Raw genomic sequence first — 23,571 nt, 5'->3', positions numbered from 1 at the left:
AGCATCAATGTGAAGCTCTCATTAAATGTGATCTTTGTAGCATTTTGTCCCTTCCCCTTTGTCCCGTTGTCCTTGCGGAAAAAGATTATTTGGGGGATATGAAAAAGAAAGTTCAGGCTATTCCTAAACATGGATAACAGAAAAATCCTTGAGCTTCAAGGTAGTGAACTGCTTTGAAATTCCTAAAAACAATTTCCAACTGTTCACAAAAGGGCAAAAAATAACTTAAAACAGTAATAAAATATGAAATAAATTTCCCGTCCTGGACATTTGTCATTCCATGGAATCAGTGTCCTAATGAAATTCCTTTAAGACTGGGGTAAGTGCTGTTTGATGATCTCTTTGGACTGAGGAGGTATCCGGTCTGGAAAGCGCACCTGGAATTCCACTATCATGTCACCACGCTGGGAAGGATTCTTGGGGAAAGGCAAACCCTCGCCCCTAAGTCTCTTGATGGTGCCTGGTTTAATGATGTCGTTGCAGGGCAGCGAGATGATCCGATTCTCCATGGTGGGAATGTTTACCGTGCAACCACACAGGGCCTACCAAAAGAACATAATAGAGAGAGTCTTGTCAGATATCTGCAATGCTGACTGTTATAAAATGAAAAGGACCTAGAAAATAACAATAACCTAGTATGAAGACATTTCTCACTTAGAATAACAGACAATAAAAGCTGCACAAATCATCAGGTATTGTTGTATCCTAGATTTCTAGTGACTCATGCCTGGCTCACACTAAAAAACAATCTGACTGGTTTGCCCAGTCCAACAATCATGAAAGATGTCACCAATTTGGAATGAAACAAGGATTTTATCCAGATCCTGTGCTGCGGAGTATGTCCAAACTTAACATTAGGGATACCATGATCCGAGGCCAAGATGGATCTGATCCTATCTTTGTTTCTATAAACAATACAGCCACACAATTTAGATACAATGCTAATAATAGTGAAGTAAACCACTTTGCTTTTGGTAAGCAGTTGTAAACAATGTGACACTCTTGACTGATAGATTTTGTTTGGTAGCAATATCTTATAATACAGTGTGACTGATATTTAATTTGTTGTCGACTACTGATGTGAAATTGCTGTTATGGTGTTGTGAATGCACTATGATTTGGTTTTCTATAAGGAATATAATAGAACAACAGATATTTGCCTGAAGTATATTCTCATGTTGCACGGTAAATAGATTCTATTGTAATGTGGTGCTCACTTACAGCGGGGTTTAAACCCAGGCCGCCATTTCGACGGGCCGGCATGCTACTGAGTGAGCTACCACGATCACGTGACCAACGGCCCCAAGTGCAGAGTCTTTGATCTTAGAGCAGGCAAAACGGAAATAATAAATAAAGGAACTCGGGACTCGAACCCTGGTCGACGCTCTGCCGCTTCCCAAAAGCAGCAGTTATAAAAGCGACCAACAAATGAAATGTAAAGGGGTGGATTTAAGAAACAAAGAAGACGCTAACACGCGCACACACACACACACACACACACACACACACACACACACACACACTGGGAAACAGACTCGGGAGAAACACATGACGGGGAGTGACACCCACTCAGCCTTCAACTCGAAAACTACTGACTGACTGACACAGACACACTCACGACCAAAAGATCCAGCAGTGGGGCAACTGGATCGGTGTGCTTAAATAGCCTACTTCCCAGGTGTAGGGAATTGGGCTCAGTTACTGGCTGGGGTGACTCAGGACCTCCCCCTGGTGGCAGGAGGAGGCCTTGCCCTAGAGCTGCCCCTTACAGGACACCCCCCTGAGGGGCAGCACCCGATGTCCCCAACCCAGCAGCACGGTCCCGACGAAATGCCCGGATGAGCTCGGGGTCCAGAATGTGGCGGGAGGGCACCCAGCGGAGGGTACGCTCCAGGTCTTGATTGACCCTCTCTGTCTGGCCATTAGACTGGGGGTGGAAGCCAGATGTGAGGCTGGCCTCCACCCCCAACAGTTGGCAAAATGCACCCCAGAACCGGCTGGTGAATTGGGGCCCACGGTCTGACAATGTCGGAGGGGAGTCCGTGAACTAGATCCGCTGTCTCCTTAGAGAGAGGTCACCCACATCATAATTCTGTTCAGCTGGGGTAAGGCGGTGGGAGCAGTAGGCGCAGGGGTGCAGCTTTTGGCCGGGGCCAGACCGCTGGGAGAGGACTACACCCACGCCTACTTCCGAGGCATCAACCTCCACGATGAACGGAAGTTCCGGGTCGGGCAACTGGAGAACCGGGGCAGTGGTCAACAGGCGCCTTAGGGTGTCGAACGCTTCCTGGGCCTCCGTGGACCAAACAAACCTCCCTGACATCTTCCTCGTCAAAGCGGTCAAAGGGGCTGCCACGGAGCCAAAATTCCTCACGAACCTTTGGAAGAAGTTGGCAAAACCCAGAAAGTGCTGGACAAGGCGCAGACAGGTTGGCCTGGGCCAGTTTTCCACTGCCTTGATTTTGGCCGGGTCCTTGAGCAGGGAGATTGACTGCGCATGGAACTGTGATTTCTCCAGTTTGATGAACAGGTGGTTCTCCAGGAGCAACTGGAGAACCCGCCGGACATGGGCGACGTGTTCATCTATGGACTTACTATAGATAAGAATGTCATCCAAATAGGTGAACAAGTACCTGTCCAAAGCCCCCCGAAAGACCTTGTTGATATACCGTTGGAAGATGGCGGGCGCATTCATCAAACTGAATGGCATGACGAGGTTCTCGTAATGCCCAGACGGGGTGATGAACGCCGTCTTCCACTCATCACCCTCTTTTACCCTGACCAGGTTGTAGGCACTGCACAGGTCCAGCTTGGTGAAGATGGAGGCCTGCTGCAGTGCCTCAAAGGCTGAGGTCATGAGGGGTAACGTGTAGCGGTCTTTAATCGTTATTTTATTGAGGCCTCTGTAGTCAATACATGAGGAGTCAAAACCTTCGGGACTGGTTCAGTACCCACAGTAACCCTAGGGGCATGAGGCATGAGGACCGACAGACTGGCCCCCATGCCAAGACAGACCGGGATAGCCAGTCCACATGGGGGTTATGATGCTGGAGCCAAAGGACAACCCGGCACCAACTGCAGGTCAGGAGCACTGATAATGAAAAACACTATCTGCTCGGTGTGAGGACCAACTCACAGCGTGAGAAGGTGGGTTTGGTGGGACACCACCCCGGACAGTGACTGACCGTCTACGACCGACCCAAAGAGAGCCTGAGACAGCAGGTGGGCCCCGAGGAGCTCGGGAGGCTCTGGCACCCCATGCCCTTCGCCTCTCCTCAAGACGGTTATCAACCTATTGGGCCAACTCAATGAGTCGATCGAGGGAGGTGGGAGGGTCACGGTAGGCCAGCTCATCCTTGAGCTCCTCACTTAGACCATGGTGGAAAGCTGAGGTGAGAGCGCTGGCATTCCATCCGCTCTCTGCCGATAGCATGCGGAAATCAAGGCGTAATCAGCCACCGACCATTTTCTCTGACGCAGGTGCAGGAGGCGGGACCCCGCCTCGTCTCCACGGATGGGGAGGTCGAAGGTTTGTGGCAGCACCGCCGCAAACTGGGCCGCAGAGGCACATACGTCAGGTTGGTACTCCCACACCGGGGTGGCCCAGGCTAATGTCCTACCAGTGAGGAGAGAGATGATATACGTATATATACCTATATATGATAACCACCTTAGCACGCTCTGACGGAAAGCGGGACGGCTGCTGCTCGAATGCCAGCGAACACTGGAGGAGGAACCCTCTACAGCCTCCAGGTTCACCAGCGTAGCACTCTGGGGCCCGGTAGAGAGAGAGTTGAGCACGAGGCACCATGGCCTCCTCCTGGGGAGTTTGCTAGACAGTGAGCTGTGCTACCAGAGTTGTCAGACCTTGCAGCTGAGAAAGAATCTGCTGCAGGGCCTGCTCATGCCTCCCTACAATCGCCCCCTGACTAACTAGAGCGATCTTTTCCTGCTCTAGATGAGGGTCCATGCTGGGTCCATGTCTCAGGCTGGACCTTTCTATAGGGGTTTGAACCCAGGCCGCCGTGTTGGCGGGCCGGCGCGCTACTAAGTGAGCTACCACAATCACATAACCAACGGCCCAAAGTACAGAGTCTTTAATCTTAGAGCAGGCAAAAAACGGAAATGATAAATAAAAGAATTCGGGACTCGAACCCAGGCCACCGCGTCACAAGACCGACACTCTGCCGCTTCCCCAAAGCAGCAGCTATAAAAGCGGCAAAAAAAGGAAATGTAAAGGGGTGGATTTAAGAAACAAAGGAGACGTCGCGTCTAACGCAAAATAAAGGCGGGAAACAAACAAACAAAGGATGCCAGGGGATAGCTGGCTGCCTCTTTAAAACTTGAGGGAAATGTAACTAAGGGCAAAAAGGATCTCCCAAAAGAAACTAGAAAACTGGGAAGTTACAGGGAAGGCAGACACTCCTGCCTTCCTCTGCTGCACGAGTGTATGTGTGCAAACACTTGCGCACACACACACAGACACACACACACACACAGACACAGGCACACACACCAGGGAAGGCAGACACTCCTGCCTTTCTCTGCTACACGAGTGTATGTGTGCTAATACGCGCACATACACACACTGCACAAACACAGGGAAACAGACTCGGGAAAAACACATGAAGGGGAGTGACACCCACTCAGCCTTCAACTCGAAAACCACTGACTGACACACAGACACATACACCACCAGAGTCAAAAGATCCAGCAGTGGGGCAACTGGATTGGTGTGCTTAAATAGCCTACTGCCCAGGTGTAGGGAATTGGGCTCAATTACTGGCTGGGGTGACTCGGGACCTCCCCCTGGTGGCAGGAGGAGGCCTTGCCCTAGAGCTACCCCTTACATCTAGTCTGCAAACAATAACCCGTTCTGTTACCTTCTGTTACGCTCCTTAAGATTTTTGTTTTTGGGGCTTTAATAACTTTTAGAACATTCACAAACTCCATATTCAATGACAAAGAATGAGTCTGGGTTATTTTTTATTTTTATCACTGGACTATGAGTTTTTAATCATTTTTAAAATCTGGCACTACTTGCATTTTTTCTGTGTCAAAATATTGTGATGCTTATCTGCTATCAAGCATTTCTATTTATTTGCATTGTATCAAAACTATTTTGTGACCAATAGAAATAATATAAAATGTTACCCTTTTATTAATAGTTGAGTTAAGTTTTTATTCTTCTCCCGTAAAGTTGCTATTCTGGATATACAAGTTTTTTTGTGTAACGTCAAAGGTATTATATGTTCTGAAACTGTATTTAAGTTATATATATTTTGGATATTATATTTTTGTGTAATCACTGACCCTCCATCCCCAAAATAGTAATTTAGGGCTGCTATTCAATATTTTTCATGTACAAATCTAAACAGGAATATAACATTTATTTCTCTAGGATAACAAATACTAGGATGGAAAAATGCAGATATTACTGTAAGCCAGCATCACTTAAATGTTCTGTTCTTCCAGACTACAACAAATGCCTCGTCAAATATTAGTCTGGAACATTGGTCAAATCTTGCTGATAATGTTTTTTCTATTACTGATACAGATGCAATATAGTCCCTAACAACGACCATTATTGATATAATTGCACTGGTTCTTTATTCAAAGACTAAGCCTGCATATGCCAGTAATGTCTAGAACTGAGTCTTTTATTACGGTCAACAGCTGTGCCCCATGTGTGCCAATGCCAATGATAAAATGGTGATGTCAGAATATAATTTTTAAAGCTAATGTTAAAGATCTTTTGTTGTAGATGTTTCTAAATGTGATTTTGAATGAAACAATAAGCTTTTGTTTCATGTTAGACGTTCTGGCTTTGTTAGCATTTTTGTGCAGTTGTCAGATATGACTGTTTACTTCTATAATCTGCCATTGGTCTTGATAATACAAGCTGAAGTATTAACAAGAGCCACAAATGAAGTGAAAGTTTAGCACTGAAACGATTTAAAATGAAAATCCCATCTAATAACAAATGGATGTATGAAGGTGCAGCTAGCTTTGAATGAATTCTCTTTACAGTAGATATATTGGTTAGATATACTACATTAAAATATACATGTTTTAAAGCTGGAGGGACGGCTAATAATGCCCATTTGATAGAAGTGATTTATGACATAACCTCTAGTGCTCAATTAATCATTGCTCTTTGCCCCCGTCACCCCATGACCTAATGATTTGTCCACAAGGCTGAAATACTGCTATGAAGGGCATGTCTAAAACACAGCTTTAGCAAGCCTCAACATAGAAAGAACCAACATAAAGGTTGCCGATGACTCACTGATGTACTGTGAGAATGTTTAGGACTTGGCTTACGTAAATGTGGATAAATAACTGTCTGATGTCTGCCATCTAAGTGAGTTTGCTGGTTGGTAGTAAAGGGGGGCTAATGGCTCGTACTGAAAGCTAATTTTAGCTGCTGCTCTCATTTTGCAGCACTAATGGAGTAACTAAAGAATCAGTTGAGGTCGTAAATACTTGCCAGGTTTTTCAGAGTGGTTTAAACCCATCTATGACTACAAACAATTTTCCTCAGTTGGACTTCTGGCTTTTCTCATAATTGATGGTTGGGTTATAGAGAACATGATTTCGGGAAGCAAACAGAAGGTACAGTTTTAAGACGGAGGCAGCAGCTGCAGAGTATGACTCAACAAAACCATTACCTGGCCAAAGTTGTGAAAAACAAAGTTGATGAAGTTTAAAGCAACTGACATAAGCAACTAACTTTTTAGACCATCTCCACAGAACCCTAAATCAAACCCTCAAGAATTACTTGCCATCTTAGCCTGTCTTCCTAATTCAGGATGTGGAAGATGACTAAATCCGAGAAGTTAAATCTGTGACAGAACTCCAGTTTCCAACAGTCTGCATTCTTTAACCATTAATTCATCTCAGCTTAAGGAGGGAGAGCTTATCTATAGCTTTCTCACCGGAAGGCCTCAGAAGGCTACTTAGCATCAGCCCCCAGAGACAAGGAGATGTGTTGGCAATGACATCAGCTCTTTCCTTCAGGCAGGAGCAATGGGTGGGGGAAGGAGATTCATGGAAAGAAGGCTGTGGCTGTGGCTGTGGCTTACACAAACATTTTGCCTTGACCGCATGCCAGGTATCTCCATGGCTGACCTAATGAGGAACAATGGCTAAGGAGTCAAGGTTTCCCAAACAGTGCCAAACAGCAACTAGGCGTGCTGCTAAAATGAACCGACTATGCCACAGATCCAGTTTAATAATGATTACGACTTGGTTAAGATCAGTTTTGTTAACATGGCAAAGTATAGCACCCCAACCAGCTTAAGCTTCTCGATGGTTTATTATTTAAAACAAAAGAGCAAGATTAATAAAAGTTTTATCCAAGCAATTTGCACATCTATATGATGTCAAGTAAAAATGGAGTGAGTGCTAACAGATATAGTTCTATGTTTTTTCAAAATAAATATGATTAGTGAAAGAAGATGCATCAAATATTAGCTTGCTAAAATGTTCATATATTTAATAGAGTAGTACATTTTAAGTATGTTGATAAATCTATGCCTCAAACAAACAATGATTTACATTGGGGTAGTGTATGGGCTTCTGTTACTGTTTCTTTGGGGACGCTTATTTGTAAAAGCACAATACAGCTAACCATGAATTCTGTAACTTATACACACAAACCCATGATGGAAGACATTGCTTTTATGATATAAATGTTACTAAAGGACTATGAGGAGATGACCGTAGTTACCAAGATAAATCCGGTTCACTATCAACTGATAACCTACATTAAAAGTCCATGTTACATTTTACCCCTTGTGTTTGTGCCCCGCTCTCCCACACACTAAAGAAGGCTCATAGAGAGACAGTGTGTTCCCGAACAAGTGTAACCTGCCTGTAGTCTTTCTCTTTGCAACTGTGTTTATGACAAACAGGCATACAAAGATTTATGAGGTGAGTTGGCATGCCCACGAGAGAGCAGCAGATGGCAGACCACTTTATTGCCTGTGATATTATAGCTGCACTAGATTCTCATCAAGTTTCAATGTAGCCATCTAATGAGCATGATAAGGAACAGCATATCCATGCCATCCTCTGGAAACTTATTAAACACTGTCCCAGATTAGTGGCTCCATGAAATGAAAAAGTGAAGATACTCTTTGAAGACCACATCAGAAGCCTTTAAGATAGGAGACTAAACTAAACACAGCCTGGTCTATTTTCAGTTAAGCTGGAGATGTTTTTTTATGGGCAAAGAGGCCCTGCAGATGTTTTCTTCAAATTAGCTGGCCCAAGAGATCTGCTGGCCTGACTCAGTTGACGTAGTTATATTTCCCTTGACTACAGCGTATTATTAAGCTTTCAAACAGCCAGGCAAGGAAAAGCATCCACTTTTATTACAAGAGCTGGTGGGGATGTTCAGATGCGCCTTAACATATCAAGGTGACTGAAAGTGCGGCTTAAGGCTGTTTTGGGTTCTTTGAGTAAGAGGCTGTGAGGAAAGAGCCAGTTATCTGATTGCATTTGTTGCTGGTCAGGAGTAGGGCTGGGCGATATGGTAGAAACACTATATCATGATATTTAAAGACTTTTTTTTACACTACACAATATTCATCACGATACATATAACCACAAACAAAATGCATCAGTAGCATCAGATTCAGAAAAACTACTCCATACTCTCCCATACGGAATATAATGATTTTTCTTCAACATCAGTTGCTCTTCATCTAATTAAACCAGTCTAAATACACTGTTTGTAATGAAACCTGTAGTTGATCTTTGTTCTTTAAGCACCAACAATATCCTCAATATGCTTAGAAAAAGGTATTATGTATCACAATCAACCATTACAATGTATTTATAAAAAATGGCCATGCTCAAATTTACACCAGTTAGCCATAACATTAAACTAATATTGTGTCCCATGTGCTGCCAAAAAATTCTGACCTGTCAAGGGATAGACTCCACAAGACCCCTGAATATGTCCTGTGGTATCTGGTACCAAAACATTAGCAGTAGACACTTTAAGTACTGTAAGTTGCGAGGTGGGGCCTTCATGAATCAAATTAATGAGCCTTTGATGCCCATGACCCTGTCGCCAGTTCATCGATTGTCCTTCGATTGTCCATCGATTGGAACATTTTTGGTAGGTACTAACCAATGCCTACCGGGAACATTCTACAAGACCTGCCATGTTGGAAATGCTTAACTAGTGCTTGTCTAGCTATTACAATCTGGATCTTTTCAAAGTGTCTCAGATCCTTACACTTGCCTATAGGAATCATGTCGAACCATAAACTATGTTTAATGTGTAACTTTGATTTCATTTTATTTGAGAACTGTCTGGTTTCCGATCATGTTGCTAGTCTTTTCACATTTCCTCAATTTAGTGATTTAGTGATCATTCGTTTTTTTTGGCTCATTTTTTGATATACCTATTCAGTTCACTATTCAGTTCACGAGAGGTCCCTCATTGGTGTGCTATTGCCATGAGTACCAATCTAAAGCACACATGGACTGACTGTGCCTGACGAACTAGTTAGTCTTCTCCCATCACTCCTTCAGGAGGCTTTACACAAACCTTTAATTATTAAATTAAACTCAACAAGACACTATTAGGCTGGATTTGACAGTATGTAAGTTTCTAACTAGCTTATTTGTTAGCTATCTGGTGTATTTTGGTCAGCTGTCTGACGTGGTTTTCCATTCACCACGTTTAAGTGAATTTTGAAAAATCTGAAAAAAGTCCAAAATTCTAAATTCAAAACACTCAAATGTTACAAAAAGGTGAAATATTTAGAATATCGCTAAAGTCAAAATACAAATCATGACAAATCAAGTCATAAGTTACTTAATTCTCTTAGCCGTTGGCATGGGTAGCCAGTGACAGGAGAAACAACAGGGCCTACGGATGGTCTGATCATGACACAGAATTTTTCAAAGGTTGCTTTCCACATTCTGAAATGCCAAATCCAAAGTTTCTCTGAAAAACGGCTCTGCAATATGCTCTCCTAGAACTGTCTGGTGCATTTCTGCATTTCTGGTGCGATTCTGCTAAAAGCTCAGACCAAGTTAAATCTCTCCATTTTATTTGTTTAGGTGCCACTCCTAATCTTGAAAGATTATGTCATCTAAAGTGTCTTTGTATAACTGTAGTGGATGGAAACATGAATTATTTTATTTTTTTCTGCCCAACTTTTTTACTTCTTTATTATTGGGCATACCATTTGCTAAATGTTTAAATTGGAAACCTGGCTTAGGATAAAGGTATATCTACACTTTAGGCAGCCTCAAAAAGCTCATTAGAACTAGACACACAGCTTCTTCCAATGTAGGGCAACACAATTCCTATTCCATTAGAATACCATAAAAATGATGGGGTTTGTGTCACGATGATACAAATACACTCATAACACCCAACCAACCACAGAGTGTACCTAAGAAACACCTGAGACACCAGAACAACCCTCTGGAGTACCATAACAACTGCCTAGCAACCACAAAAAATCAGCTAGTGATCATACAAATTATGAAAATTAAGAGCTAGGTAGTCTACACATATCCCAGAAAATAGAATACTATTAATATTAACAATTTGAGAAAGAGAAAGGGATTTTTATTTCACATACATACATGCGTTTTTTATTATAATTTTTGACTTGCTGTCTTGAAAATGTCAAACATATAATGTAATCCCCTGTAATCTGTAGGCCTTATGTGAACTGAACGTAAAAAGTCAATGATTATATGAGACTATGCTTCTTGAACTAACATGTTATTTCCAGACTATTAATTCTTCCATCTAATTTCATTCTGATCTGTGCATGCAACCATTTTTTTATGTCTTTTATGCATCAGCTTTCCTGCTCGTTTGATTCAGCAGAATGTTCCTGCTGAAATAGCTTTCGCAATTAAACCTGCAACCAAAAATACACAGTGCTTGGCTGTTGCTGCACTTGCACGACAATTCTGTCTGCAGTGCTTGGCCTTGCTGGCTTTGCCTTTTCAGAGCAAGGACTCTGTGCTGTGGCACATGACACCGTACCACGACATTCTTGGGTGCTCACACTATAGTGGGAGAGGGTAAATCATAACCTGACCATGCAGAGTAGGGACTGCAGTTAAAGCAACTCAAACCCATGATGTGTCCTATGGAGATTTCTAGCTCTCGTACACTAGGGCGTATTCAAAGCACTGCACTGCAGAACGGAAAAGGGCAATCAGTTCAGTGCTGTGGTGTCTGTAAATGAGTCTTTATAAGTGACCATTTGACAAACGAATCAAATGTACACAGTGATCCCCATACCTCAAAGCCAAGAGAGACATCTGTTGTTTTACACTGGAGCTATGAAGCTAATGTAACCGAAGTTTGTACCCCATAATTAGCATCATGCAAAGGGCATACTGAAATCATCGCACACTCGTGTGCACATCACACAGAATTGCTTTTGTGCTTTCTGACACTATATCAGTGGTAGTGTGCATCTTCAAACTGTTTGTGGATAAATGTTGTTTAAATGTTGTTTTTACAAAAGCATTGTCTTTACATGTTTGGTATTTTATAGAATTTGAATCTAGGGTTTTTAAGCCACAAGTGCATATGAAAACAAGCAACACTCTGCATGTGGAAAATAAGGACACGTTGTAGGTAAATTTAGTGACTTCAGAGGTTAACAGGGTCAGAAGTTATTTTGGACACAATGGGCCGATGCCAGCTAAGCCCTCTATTTCACCCTTTAAGTCCATGCAAATGAGCAGCCAGCTGCCAAATGGTCGTCAAGTGATGGGACTACAGTAAACCTGTCTAATCTATGTCTGGGCTTCACTGATTCACAGGATTTTGCAGAAGCCAACTGATAAAACAACCACTCTGTCCATCTGCAAATGAGACAGAATAAATGGTGTAGACTCATTAGCTTAGAGGAACCAAGATCATACATACATACATGGAAAGTTCCGCCTTTCAGCGGACTTCACTGTTTTGAATGATAAATATGCCATTTATGTGAATAATGTAGATTTGATGAGGCTTTATGTTTGGGAATAGGATGTCTGCTGTCATCAGAGAATTCTGAGGAAGAATCCCCTGTCTCCTATTAACAATGCCATAAGACCTCACTACAGGGGACTGGTTTCTGAACTTGTTTTTTCATTGCTCATGAGTTTTAATGCCTGCAAAAATGTTGTGTTGATATTCAAGCAAATCCGGTGATCCAATGTGAAATTTAAACACAGTACAGATCTTTTCTCACAATGCACAGAATGGAGCATAGAAATGTTGCAGCCAGTGATGTTGTAATGACACAACATTTTTGTTTACACAACAATTTCACATACAATGGAGGTCAAAGTTGGTGCAATTTCTGATATATCTCACATTGTGCACCTTGTAGATCACAAATTATTGTCATTCAAATGCAGTTTAAACACTTGAATAAACTCCCATGAAGGAAGCATACCATTTAAAAAGCTAATATCTCTCCATGACATTGAGAAATTTCAAATTAGCTCAGAATTAGCATTAGTGTGAACTTTTCTTTTGAGATTCTGACTATGATTATGACTATGGATCAGCAAGCCAGTGGCGAACTATGACTTCTAATGGTCGTTGGAGTGACTATCTCAAACACACCTCTACAATATTGCTATTTATATTATACTTGGTTATTTTTTGTTGTTTTCTATTAGTGTGTCATTACCAAGCTAACGCTGTTGCAAATGATTTGGCCATTCCAGATTAAACAGCTATCAAAATACATTCCATGCATTTTTTTTTTACTTTTTTCACAGATATTAAAATACATATAACATTTTACATATGTATGTTGTAGTCTTATTGAGTCTTTGGATTACAACCACAATTTGACATTGAACCAGAGTATTGCTACAATACTTAGAGTTTAAATAAAAGCATTATAATTCTATAAATGGATAATAATAATAATGATAAAAATAATAAAATGTCAAAACCTTAAGGCCTCAAGGGGAGCCTGTAAAAATCCCAAGGGTTCCCCACTGCACTATCAGTTACTACTATATACTACTTTCATTTACAAGGAGTATCATTATTGTGCCCTAGATTCTTTGTAAAGCTGGTTCCAGTGCAAGCTGTTGAGTATCTGATTTCACAGATCAGTCCTAAATACTTAATAAGACTGATGTGGTGAGTTTGGTAGTCTTATTTGGGTGTCCCAGCTATGGGTGAAGTGTTTAAATATATGCAGCTGCGCTACAAATAGCAAAACCATTAGAACCAATGGTACCACGGCAACCTGCCTAATGACCATGTTAAAACCTAAATGGACTTACTCTTACCATCACTGCCATGAGTATATTAAGTTATACTATACCTCGATTATTATATTATGATTATGAATATGTTCAACACCTGAGCAGTACAACAGTCTTGGTGGTTCAGTGACTTTTATCAATAATTTATAAAGAGTTCTGATCAGAGGAGGATGGGTCCCCCTTGTGAGTCTTGGTTCCTCCCTAGGTTCTTTCCTGCCACTGCCACCTTTAGCTTGCTCATCAGGGGTCTTAGATTTTCATGTCTTTTTAGATGTTTTTTTTTTTTTTTGATAATTACTGATTGTGTAGAGCTGCTTTGTGACAACACCATGCTATACAAATGAATTTGATTTGATACTGTGCAAAAAATGATCTGAAAACTGATCTGAAATCTGATTTAGGACAATGTGTTTTTTACTTTTCTTGTAATAAAGCATATTGAACATTGACAAATTGTTGTATCTTGTGAGATGTTCAGAAAGTTTTGTTCCTTTTCTGATCAGTTGCACAACTGATCTATCCTGATGATCTATAACTTAGCCAAACCAGGTTCCACTAGCACCTTTACATTAGCTTAAAAATTTCCAGTATAAGTATAATACAATACAATGGTATACAATGCAATACACTGATAACAAGGGTCCAGGACTAGAGCCAAATTTGACATGGTACCTTGAGATACACTGTGCTTTTTTGCTCCCTTAATATAATGAATAACATTATTTTAAATACATGACTTATCAAACATGCCTTTAAACACATTAGAACAGTAGTACATCATCACATTTCTGAAATAGCCTATCCCTGTTGTGTTTCCCCTGCTCTAGGGCCTCTGATCCAACTAATGTGTTAATTCGAGTTGAAATAGGCGTGTTAGAGCAGAGAATACACTAAAATGTACTTCTGCCTGAAATGTCAGGACTAGCTTAATATTTGAAAGAAGCCTAAGATACCTCTATAGAAAAATTAAAATAGCACATACCTCCTTAAGGCTGACTCTGGCAGTGTATACGACGTTGGAGCCATCCCTCTTGAAGTGGGGATGCCCCTTGTCTTTGAGCACAAATGCGATGTCAGCAGGGATGTTCTCAGGCGTCTCATCGCCCTCCTTGGGGAAGGTGATTTTGGTCCCTTCTTTCCAGCCTCTCTTGATGACAATATTAAGGATCTTGTCTTCTGTCCTCATTGTCCTTCCATCTGGATTGAGTCGGCGGCGGGTGATGCGCATGCGTTTCGTACATCCATGGAAGATCTCCTCCAGAGACACTCGAAGCTCGTGCACCACAGGAGGGTCCTGGACCTTCCTTCTGCCGCTGTGCAACGGCTCACTGCGGTGCCTTCGGCCATGGTGAAAACCATTGATGCCATTGAATCCAAAGTGGCTGAAGGAGCTGAAAGGGTCATCATCTCCATCCATGTCAATGTCCATGTCATGATCCCCATGATCTGCAAAGCCGTTGTTGCTTCCCCGGTGACGTCCAGAGCCGAAAAAAATATCAAAGGGGTTAGAGCCGCCGAAGAAAGAGGCAAAAGTGGCATGTGGGTCCCCATGGAAAGTGTAGTGATATGTAGTTCCCTGTCCGCTAGATGAACCACTTCCTCCAGTTTTGAGACCTGTGAAAATACATGAAATTAGTAAATAGTAAATCTCACAACTTTTCATCCCAAGAAACCACAAAACGTTTCATCTGCTTATGCTTCCTTATCTTCATTTTTGGAGTAACTTTAACACCCTTTGGAGTTCAAATCTGTTTAGTGTGTAATTCCTTCCCCTAAAACTAGTCAAGTGCTTTATATGCTTTATTTTAATTCAGGTGGTCATTCTGTCATTTGCATGGGAAGGCCCAGTGTCATTTCAGCAATGAAGTACTGCAGGGTTGTGTTTTAGGTTCAATTTTAGTTACTTTGAGTAATTGGGCTAACAATCATGAATAATCTGTATAAATAATGGAATTAATGAAAGGGCCATCAGCCATAGCATAAGCTCTACCTGCCTAATATTGAGAGGTTCCCCTTGTGCAACCACAACAGATCTGACCATTCCAGACATGAGCTCCACAAGACCTCTGAAAGATCCTTTAAGTTCTGTAAGCTGTGAGCCTCCACACATAAATGATCCTTAGATGCACATGAGCCTGTTGCCGGTTCACCGGTTATCTTTTCTTGGGCCACCTTTGGTAGATACCAACCACAAGACGTGTCTGGTGTTTTGAAAATGTTCTCACCCAGTTGTCTAGTCATCACAATAGGCCCCTGACAAAGTGTCTCAGATTTTTCTGACTGACCATTTTCCCTGCTTTTAACACATCACCTATTCTAGGCCTGTTCTATTAGGCTTATTCTAGTGAAATGGTAAAAGCAAATCTCAAATCTTAACCAGCCATGTAAAATTAGAAGCAAACTTTTATAACACACTTAGCTCTACTATTATTTAACATTAATTCTTCTATAAAGAGAGAATTATCAACAATTTAATTCCATATCAGTGACAAACACTGTAGCTAGCAACTGAAATGGTCATTTCATAGCTGTTTTTTAGAGACACCAATTATTAAGTGAATTTGATTTCCTTGCAACTGCTTGCACTTCTCCATTCTGAAGTGTAAAGCTTGACTAGGAAGTCTGCCAAGTCTCTCACTCGCTGTCTCTGCCCCTCTCTCCCTCTCTCTCTCTGTATTTAGATACTGAGAAAAGACAACATAAATTCAGACAGATGGGTACAGTACACAGACCATCTCCAACACAAACAGCCCACCTCACTTCTATTCTTATCCCTTAGCAAGCTTAACCCCTTAAAATCGAAGAACCTCTTGGCAGGGCCAGACTATTAATTCTATTAATTACAGTAACCACAAACCTTTCATAGTACATTCAAACATACAAGCTAATCTTATTAGGGTTAATATGTAAACAACAAGCTGAATTGTCATTCAAACCAAAAAAAATAAGCATTCTGTAACACTGCCAGGCGACATTTGGTAATACTGGTACTGGGGACAGTACTGGTGTCACCAAGAATAATTTTTTGTTTTATGAAGACAAAAGACTGTTCTTTTGCTCGGCTGTGCTGATATAATCATAATAAAACTAATATAATCCTAGTGCAGATGGTCAAATGCTGTGATAATGTGCCAGCTTTCCTTTCAACAGAGAATCCCCACTCATCACTTCGTCTCCCGGAAACTCAGACTACATCATCCAGCATATATGGATATATGGATGCTTGTCATAAAGAGCCTATAGGATGAAACATCACTTTTTCCTGTATGCAAACACTGCTAAAGCTTCAAAACATACAATTCATTCCCCAGCCCGTACAGTTTATTTATAACTGGCATTTATAGCATTTACATACAGTCTATTCACATATTTAGTCTGTAGCAGATTAGCAGATTAGCTTCAACCATTCACAGTAAAGTTCTGCGGACTGCTTTTTGAATAAAACACAATAAATGGCAGAACTTTACATATATCCACCTTAAAGCCAGAGTAGCAAACTCTGACACTTTAATATTAAGTATTCTTAAGGGGAGAGGAAGGGAAATGGTCATATAGAAATCAAGTACAACTGTTTTGGGTGCAGTAACCGTATGCGAAAACATTGGTCGGTGTGAGCCCTTAAATAAGAAATCCCTCAGCAAAGACATCAAGACAGTGTTAAACCTTTATATTCTGCAAAAAGAAGAGCCAAGTGCATCTGGGTGTTTGGTTCTGTCTACTAAAACAGCACTAAAAGGTTCTCTGTAGGGTCTCACAAAAGTAACATCTATTTGCTACTTTTTCACGATTGATGGCTTGTAATAAGGGATAAAGGCACACCCTGCAACTACTGGGACTCTGGGTGAGACACCTCAGTTTGCATCCTATGTCATACAAAATATAGGCCACTTGGCATGCTTAAAACAGCTATTTCATTAAATATGCAGCCTTTTTTGCGCTTTGCAGTTACCTTGAAAATAGGCATTAGTGCCTCTGGCCAAAACAAAAAACAGGGAAGCCATCATTAGAACTGTAATTGGGTCATATGAGAATACTCATATCCCCTTATCTTTTTGGAAATAGAGCCAGTAAACCGCTGAAGGTAAAGTGTAAGGTTGCCTGCACTGAGGATATTTTCTCAGCAGTGTAAAATCTGACTGTTGACTTTTCTCTGACAGAAGTGAAGGCGCTTCTAAGCCAGTGCTGGATCCTTGGAGAGCTATACTCCATCAAACTGCAGGGATGCATTATGTTATGTATTCTGCAGCTCTATATCAAACACCCAGTGCCTGACGGATTTGCACAGCTTCATGGCTGGCGAGGTTTAAAGCGAGGCTACCCTCAAAGGGAATCTTTTTCACTATGGTCAAATCTGCAAGCTGCAGCCACTAGTTCTTGGAACAATCTTGGGCTTTCTGACAGCTTTGTGGAATCTGTAAAAAAGGTACAGCACACATGATCCTGTAGAAGAAACATCAAAGCATTCCTCACATGTCCTGAGCACACAGCTTACATCTGAGAACCAAGAATATACAGCTGTCTAAAGGCAGATGAGTCATGCTGGCACGTGGCCTGGTATGTATATGGGTATGGAATCAGCTGAAATTCTTTTGTTGCCACAGACACTTTTTTTTTCTTTCTTTTTTAAACATGTCTACCACTTTTAGCATTAAGTGCAGATAGGTTCTTCATCTCAGAGATCTCCGAGAAGTAATTGGATTGGCTTTAAATGTGAACAGAGTTGTGCGACAGAAATGGTAGGTCTGTATTTGGCAAATGTAAAAATCTGCTGCGTAGTCGCATGAAGACGAAGATGATCCTTTTATGGACTGAGACATTGTGTCTTGTGCTCATGTAAATAGACCGCTGTGTTTTGGCCCATGAAACAGAGCGCAGACTCCTTTTAGCTGAGGACTGGATGCTCACATGCACTGAACTATTCAGTAGGAAAAGACATGGCATTTTAAAGGTACAGTTTGATGAGAAATCTAATTTAGAAAAAGCTCAAATGTGGTTGATCAACCAAGACATGTCGGCTGTCTGACATTTGCTGATTTTGCTTGGTTTTGTCCAGATATTAAAGATCAGATTACAGAACTACAGTTTGGGAACCACATGTTGAAGTGCAAATACATTTCTGCACAGTCTAAAGCATAATTACAAAGGTTAATGTAACATATTGCAAAAAAATGACAACCATTAACATTACATTTATTTTTCCTTGATTATTTCAGAAAACAAGTAGAAATGGTGCTCTAGAATGTGTAGGGAAAATGGCATATTTATGATTTCTAAATTATTTGCTTAGATATTTTGACTTAGAAAATGAAGGAAATGTAAAAAGAGTTGAACAAATGTTTTTAAAAATGTTGGAAGTCATTGTTGGTAAATATGCAGGCCAGACAGTGGTATGAGGTCCAAATTCCAATATATTGCATTTTCTGCAGGTACTTCAGCTCCTTTACACTTCACACTTGGACGTCAACATATAAGATATTCATATTATGAGTACAGCATTTAGCAGACGCTCCTATCCAGAGCGACTTACAAAAGTGCTTTGATGTCCATTATGGGAATAAATCAAAGCCAGAACAAAATAGTTTAGAGTAACTAACTGATCATAGATAAACAGCTACTGCTTCAACTTAGAGGCTAGCCTATTAGCTAGCTATTTAGCTTATGTAAGCTAGAGGTTGGTAAAGGTAAGTTAACTGGCAGCTTAGGTAGTCAGTAAATTCTGTAAACCCTTTTTAAGTAGTTTTTCAATTAAAATGTATTTATTACTTTTTAGCTATTATTTGCTTCTTTAAAAAAACTGAACTTGTTCAACAGAATCTTGTTCCACTTACCGTCCTCTCCATACTGGTCATATATGACTCTCTTCTTTGGGTCGCTGAGGACTTCATATGCTTCTGCTATCTCTTTGAATTTTTCTTCAGCATTAGGGTCCTTGTTTTTATCGGGATGGAACTTGAGGGCCATCTTCCTGTAGGCCTTTTTGATCTCCTCCTCATTGGCACCAGACTGAATGCCCAGGATCTTATAGTAATCCTTCCCCATGGTGTTGACTGATAGTGTCCTTCTGGAACCACCCTGGAACCAACAGAGAAGACAGGTTAGCCTTACACCAAAGAAAGCACATACTGAATACAAATGACTGACATCGAGGTGACATTCCATGGGGACATGATTAGGTCTACGATAAGAAATTCAACTGGTTCCCCAGTGGCATCCCCAGTCCTAATTGAATGCAATGGTATTATGGGGGGGATTTGCAGACTGAACGTGCTCCTGACAGATCTTGCGTTCTAATGAGTAGGCCTCGTCATACAGGTTGGGGCAATGTTGAAACGATATAAAACATATCATATCAGGTTTTTTATTTTTTTATTTACCATTTTTAACAGGCTCAGTATTTTAACTGTGCATGTGAGCCATGTTCCTTTAACTTTGCAAAGTTTGTGTGAACTACGATGGAAAAGCTACCCATCTTCAAAACCGTTTTAAAGAACCACTAGTCAGAACTACTGCCAATACATAATGAATGGTATGTAGCATCTTGAAACAGAAACCTCTGGAGAAGTGAGCAATTTGAAATGGCCAGCTCATTCAGCAAAGACCACGGCAGCTGATGGGTTCCAAAGGAACTGTTGCTGCATTTCACGGACGGACGATGGTAAAGACGAAGTATATCGAAGTGATAGAAAGGGAAACGTGTGGAGAGGGAGCGCATATCGTCTTAAGCAAATGAGGCAGTGTCATGCCCTGTTATGAATGTCTGTTGAAACCGACAAGCTCACACGTCATCAATCTCATCCACAGAGGCCCAGCATGTCTCCAGGGTCTCATTCCAATGGAGCAAACTCACAGCTGATCTCATTTATTGAATCAATTGTTTGGTTATAAGCTCATAAGACTGATCTTAATGATGCTGTAAGGGATGACGGCAGCAGCAGAATAAATTTTGTGTTCAAAAAGTGTAAAAAAAAAAAACTATTTTCCACATGTCCATAAAATACTTCCATATTCACTGGAAAAGGTTCCTACTACATCAGTACAATACATGTTACACACTGAACCAAGCAGTTCAACAGCCTTCTTTCACGAAAGCATTTCACTGGTTAAAGATGAAACTGAGGTCAAATCAACTCAAACACAGTATCTTTGATGGTGACACGAAGACCTGGAAAATGTTCAAAGTAGGGCTGGGCCATATGGTGACATTTTCTTGATACACAATATTCCTCACACGATAGACATGATCGCAGACAAAATGCATCAGTAGCGACAGATTTTTTCTAAAACTAGCATCCAAATACTCTTCCTTAATTAGTACAGTAATGATGATTTCAAATGTGCTGCACTTCATCCAATTAAACCAGACTACGTGCAGATGATGAGTGTTCTTTAAGCACTGTCCATATTCTCCCTATGTTTCGATAAGTGTATTGTGTATCATGATAACAACTTTTATCACGATACGATTCAATATTGTCATATTGCCCAGCTCTTGTTAAAAGTGCTGTTGTATCAAACTGCATTGCAGTGTATTGTACAGTATCTGTATTGTGACTACTGTGTTAGCTTAAGGCTAGAAATCACATATAAATCATAAATCATCAAATTTCATTTCAAATATAAAATCAAAATGAAAACATTTTTAACAATTTCCATCAAAACACCACTGCATCGTATAAGATTACGCCTTAGGATGCAATAAACCTTTTCAGATTTTCAGGGGTTTGATGTATTTGTCCCAGTACTTTTGCTCAGCCTCAATAAACTATAAGACTTATAATGACAAATTAAGTAAGAGCTGACATTCTGTTCAGCCTCGTATTCATCTTTGGGGCGATTTTTCGAAATTGTCCCAACATTTATGCTTCGTACTGAACCCCACAAGCAAGCTTAATCCCGCAGATGTGCTCCCTACATCCTAAATAGAAGTGATATCATCATTCGCCATGTCTTAACGTCCAGGCTCCAAGTCTAAATCCAAAACCAGGCGACTCTTCATGTCTTTCCCAAAGGGGCTGAGACTGAAACCACTGATCCTAATAGAGGGCATTTTTCTAAACAGCATTTTCCTTCACCTCCTTCAGCCGGACAACACCAGTGGCTACAGTAAATATTCCCCCTGTTTGAAGGATGAATGAATGAATGGAGGAAGGAAGGACAGGCGTCTTAAATGGCCAAGGAACTTCCACAGAGGGAGCTCAGGGGCTCGGGAACCCACAGCAGCTCGTGATGGCCAAAATGCTCGTCTGTGGGCGTGAAGAAGTGGAAGATGCTCTGCAGATTGGAGCCGGTTTGCCGCAGCCAGCGCGGGTTCCCACCTCAGTCTCTTCCACTGCTGCACCTAATGATGTAACGGCGAGCAGTAACGTTATAATAGAAAGGGATTTATTATTATTATTATTTTTTTTTTTTTTAAAAAGGGGGAAATCGCTCGATGACATCCGATTTTCTGACGTCACTGTCGTCTAAAACAGACATTTCGGTGGTCTCCTGGCATTCCGCCCTATATAGAAACCTATACGCACACCAACAGTATCGCTGATGACAAAGGATCCCCCACCAAGCCGCCCCCGCCCCCCTCCCTCCCCGTTAGAGTCAGTATCATCCGAGAATGGGGAATGGTCGAGTTGTGGGGAACACTGTGAACCTTTTCTCAAGACAAGACAAGCCGGAGCCGCTCTGACAGTCCTCTCAGAGCCCCCCGCCGACGCTATCGATAGGTTCAATAATGGCTGTAATAATAGCTGAAGTGTTAACGGTCGCCCCCGCCTTACGGCACAGCCTGCAACACAATTAGAGCAGACTTAACATCTTTCAGTCAGCGACACGAAGTTGCTAACTTATCTCTCATGCGACCCAGTAAATTCGATGTAACGCCGGTCAAATTCTCCACCAAGGCGGAATAACGAACACACTGAGGGCGAACTGGATGGAAACACAGAGGAAACAGCTCTCCCAGATGTCGAGAAACGTCGAGCGAGTTAGATAGCTGGGATGAGCACATTCTTGCTAATTGGAGCTAAAATTAGGCTACAAGAAGACTTACTTTACAGTATCACCCAAAAATGTATTAATTAATTAAATAAATAAATAAAAAAATAACATTTACAAAACGCACCAGACATTCAGACCTGGGTATTTAAAAATGTAAAAAAAAAAAAAAATCCACCAGTGTTTATTAAACACTTGTCTAGTGCAGAGAAGCCGGACAGCCTTACCGTGTGTGAGTGTCTCCCTGCTGACTGGCGCTAGCAGTTTGCCTGCTGTCCAGCTGCACTCGCGTGGCCCCGCCCACAACGCGCATAGGTCCCGCCCCCCGAATCTCAAGGAATGTCACTTTTAAGAGGGGTGTTAAGTAGGCTACAGTGCGTCAGCTCAGACCTCCCCACGCAAAGTGAAGCCCACTGATCTGCCCTTATGTAAATGTACAGTTATGGTGCACATTAGTGTAATGAGTTTTCCAGCCTTCATCCACTCAAGTCCGTGACAGTCCTGAGAGTGGGTTAAAACCTGAATGAAGCTAGGAATTCTGGGTCTTCTCAGCACCGAACAGTGCAGCCAAGAAAGCCCTCTGGAGAGGAGGAAATGAAGACAAATTTGGTTGGGTTAGATATTGCATCTTTCACGTCACTGGGATCACTGCAGAGCGGAAGCAGAGAATTACAGTGCATCCTCTAGACCATGGGCTCCCAGTTTTTTTCATGCCAAGCCCCAGCTGTAGGTAAAGTATTTGTCTTTCCCATCACCCATTAAAAAAAACCCTTATTTTCAGTCACTTTTACTCAACGTACTATTCTTTCACTCAACAACTAAACCCCTATTTTGGTCCGATTCATTAACGTGTTCATCTTCAGTATAAACACATTAATATATGTAGTTCAGACCTGTTTTGTAAAGATGTCAGCTATAGGACTGAGATTCCCAAAACCAATTAAGGACCGTTGTTAACCTGTAGAGCGAGCATCACTTGATATACCCGCTTTACCATTTAAGATGATAATACTTAATTTTGGCTTAGCTAAAGTTATGGAGTTGATGGAGTTGATGTAGTCCCAAGTGCTGTATTTGTTCATGGGAACTCTTAATGTCTGAAGTGAGGGAGGACCTCTTCAAAAGCCTATCAGAAAGAAGCAGCAACATCAGCCTTGCCCAAATCTACAATTCGGTACATTATAATAAAGAAAGAACACACTGGTGACATGGAAGACAACTAGAGTAGATGAAGAACACATTCTTTCCATGGTGGGAAAAAAAGCCTTCACGACAGCTACACAAGTCAAGAGCACTCTCATGGAGGCA

At 41.4% G+C, this 23,571-nt stretch overlaps 1 protein-coding gene across 1 annotated transcript; it reads right to left on the bottom strand.

Moving 5' to 3' along the window:
• Positions 1 to 308: 308 nt before the first annotated feature.
• On the bottom strand, positions 309 to 22,559 carry dnajb5 (DnaJ heat shock protein family (Hsp40) member B5). Its single transcript, XM_072664537.1, has 4 exons — positions 22,491 to 22,559; positions 19,104 to 19,347; positions 14,258 to 14,889; positions 309 to 542 (listed from the first exon to the last, which is right to left on the bottom strand). Exons 2-4 carry the CDS (start codon positions 19,312 to 19,314, stop codon positions 309 to 311), a joined length of 1,077 nt encoding a protein of 358 aa, XP_072520638.1. The 5' UTR covers positions 19,315 to 19,347; positions 22,491 to 22,559.
• Positions 22,560 to 23,571: the final 1,012 nt, after the last annotated feature.

This window comes from Salminus brasiliensis, chromosome 20 (genome assembly GCF_030463535.1).
Source record: "Salminus brasiliensis chromosome 20, fSalBra1.hap2, whole genome shotgun sequence".
Classification (NCBI taxonomy): Eukaryota; Metazoa; Chordata; class Actinopteri; order Characiformes; family Bryconidae; genus Salminus; species Salminus brasiliensis.
This window is presented reverse-complemented; position numbering and strand designations above follow the sequence as displayed.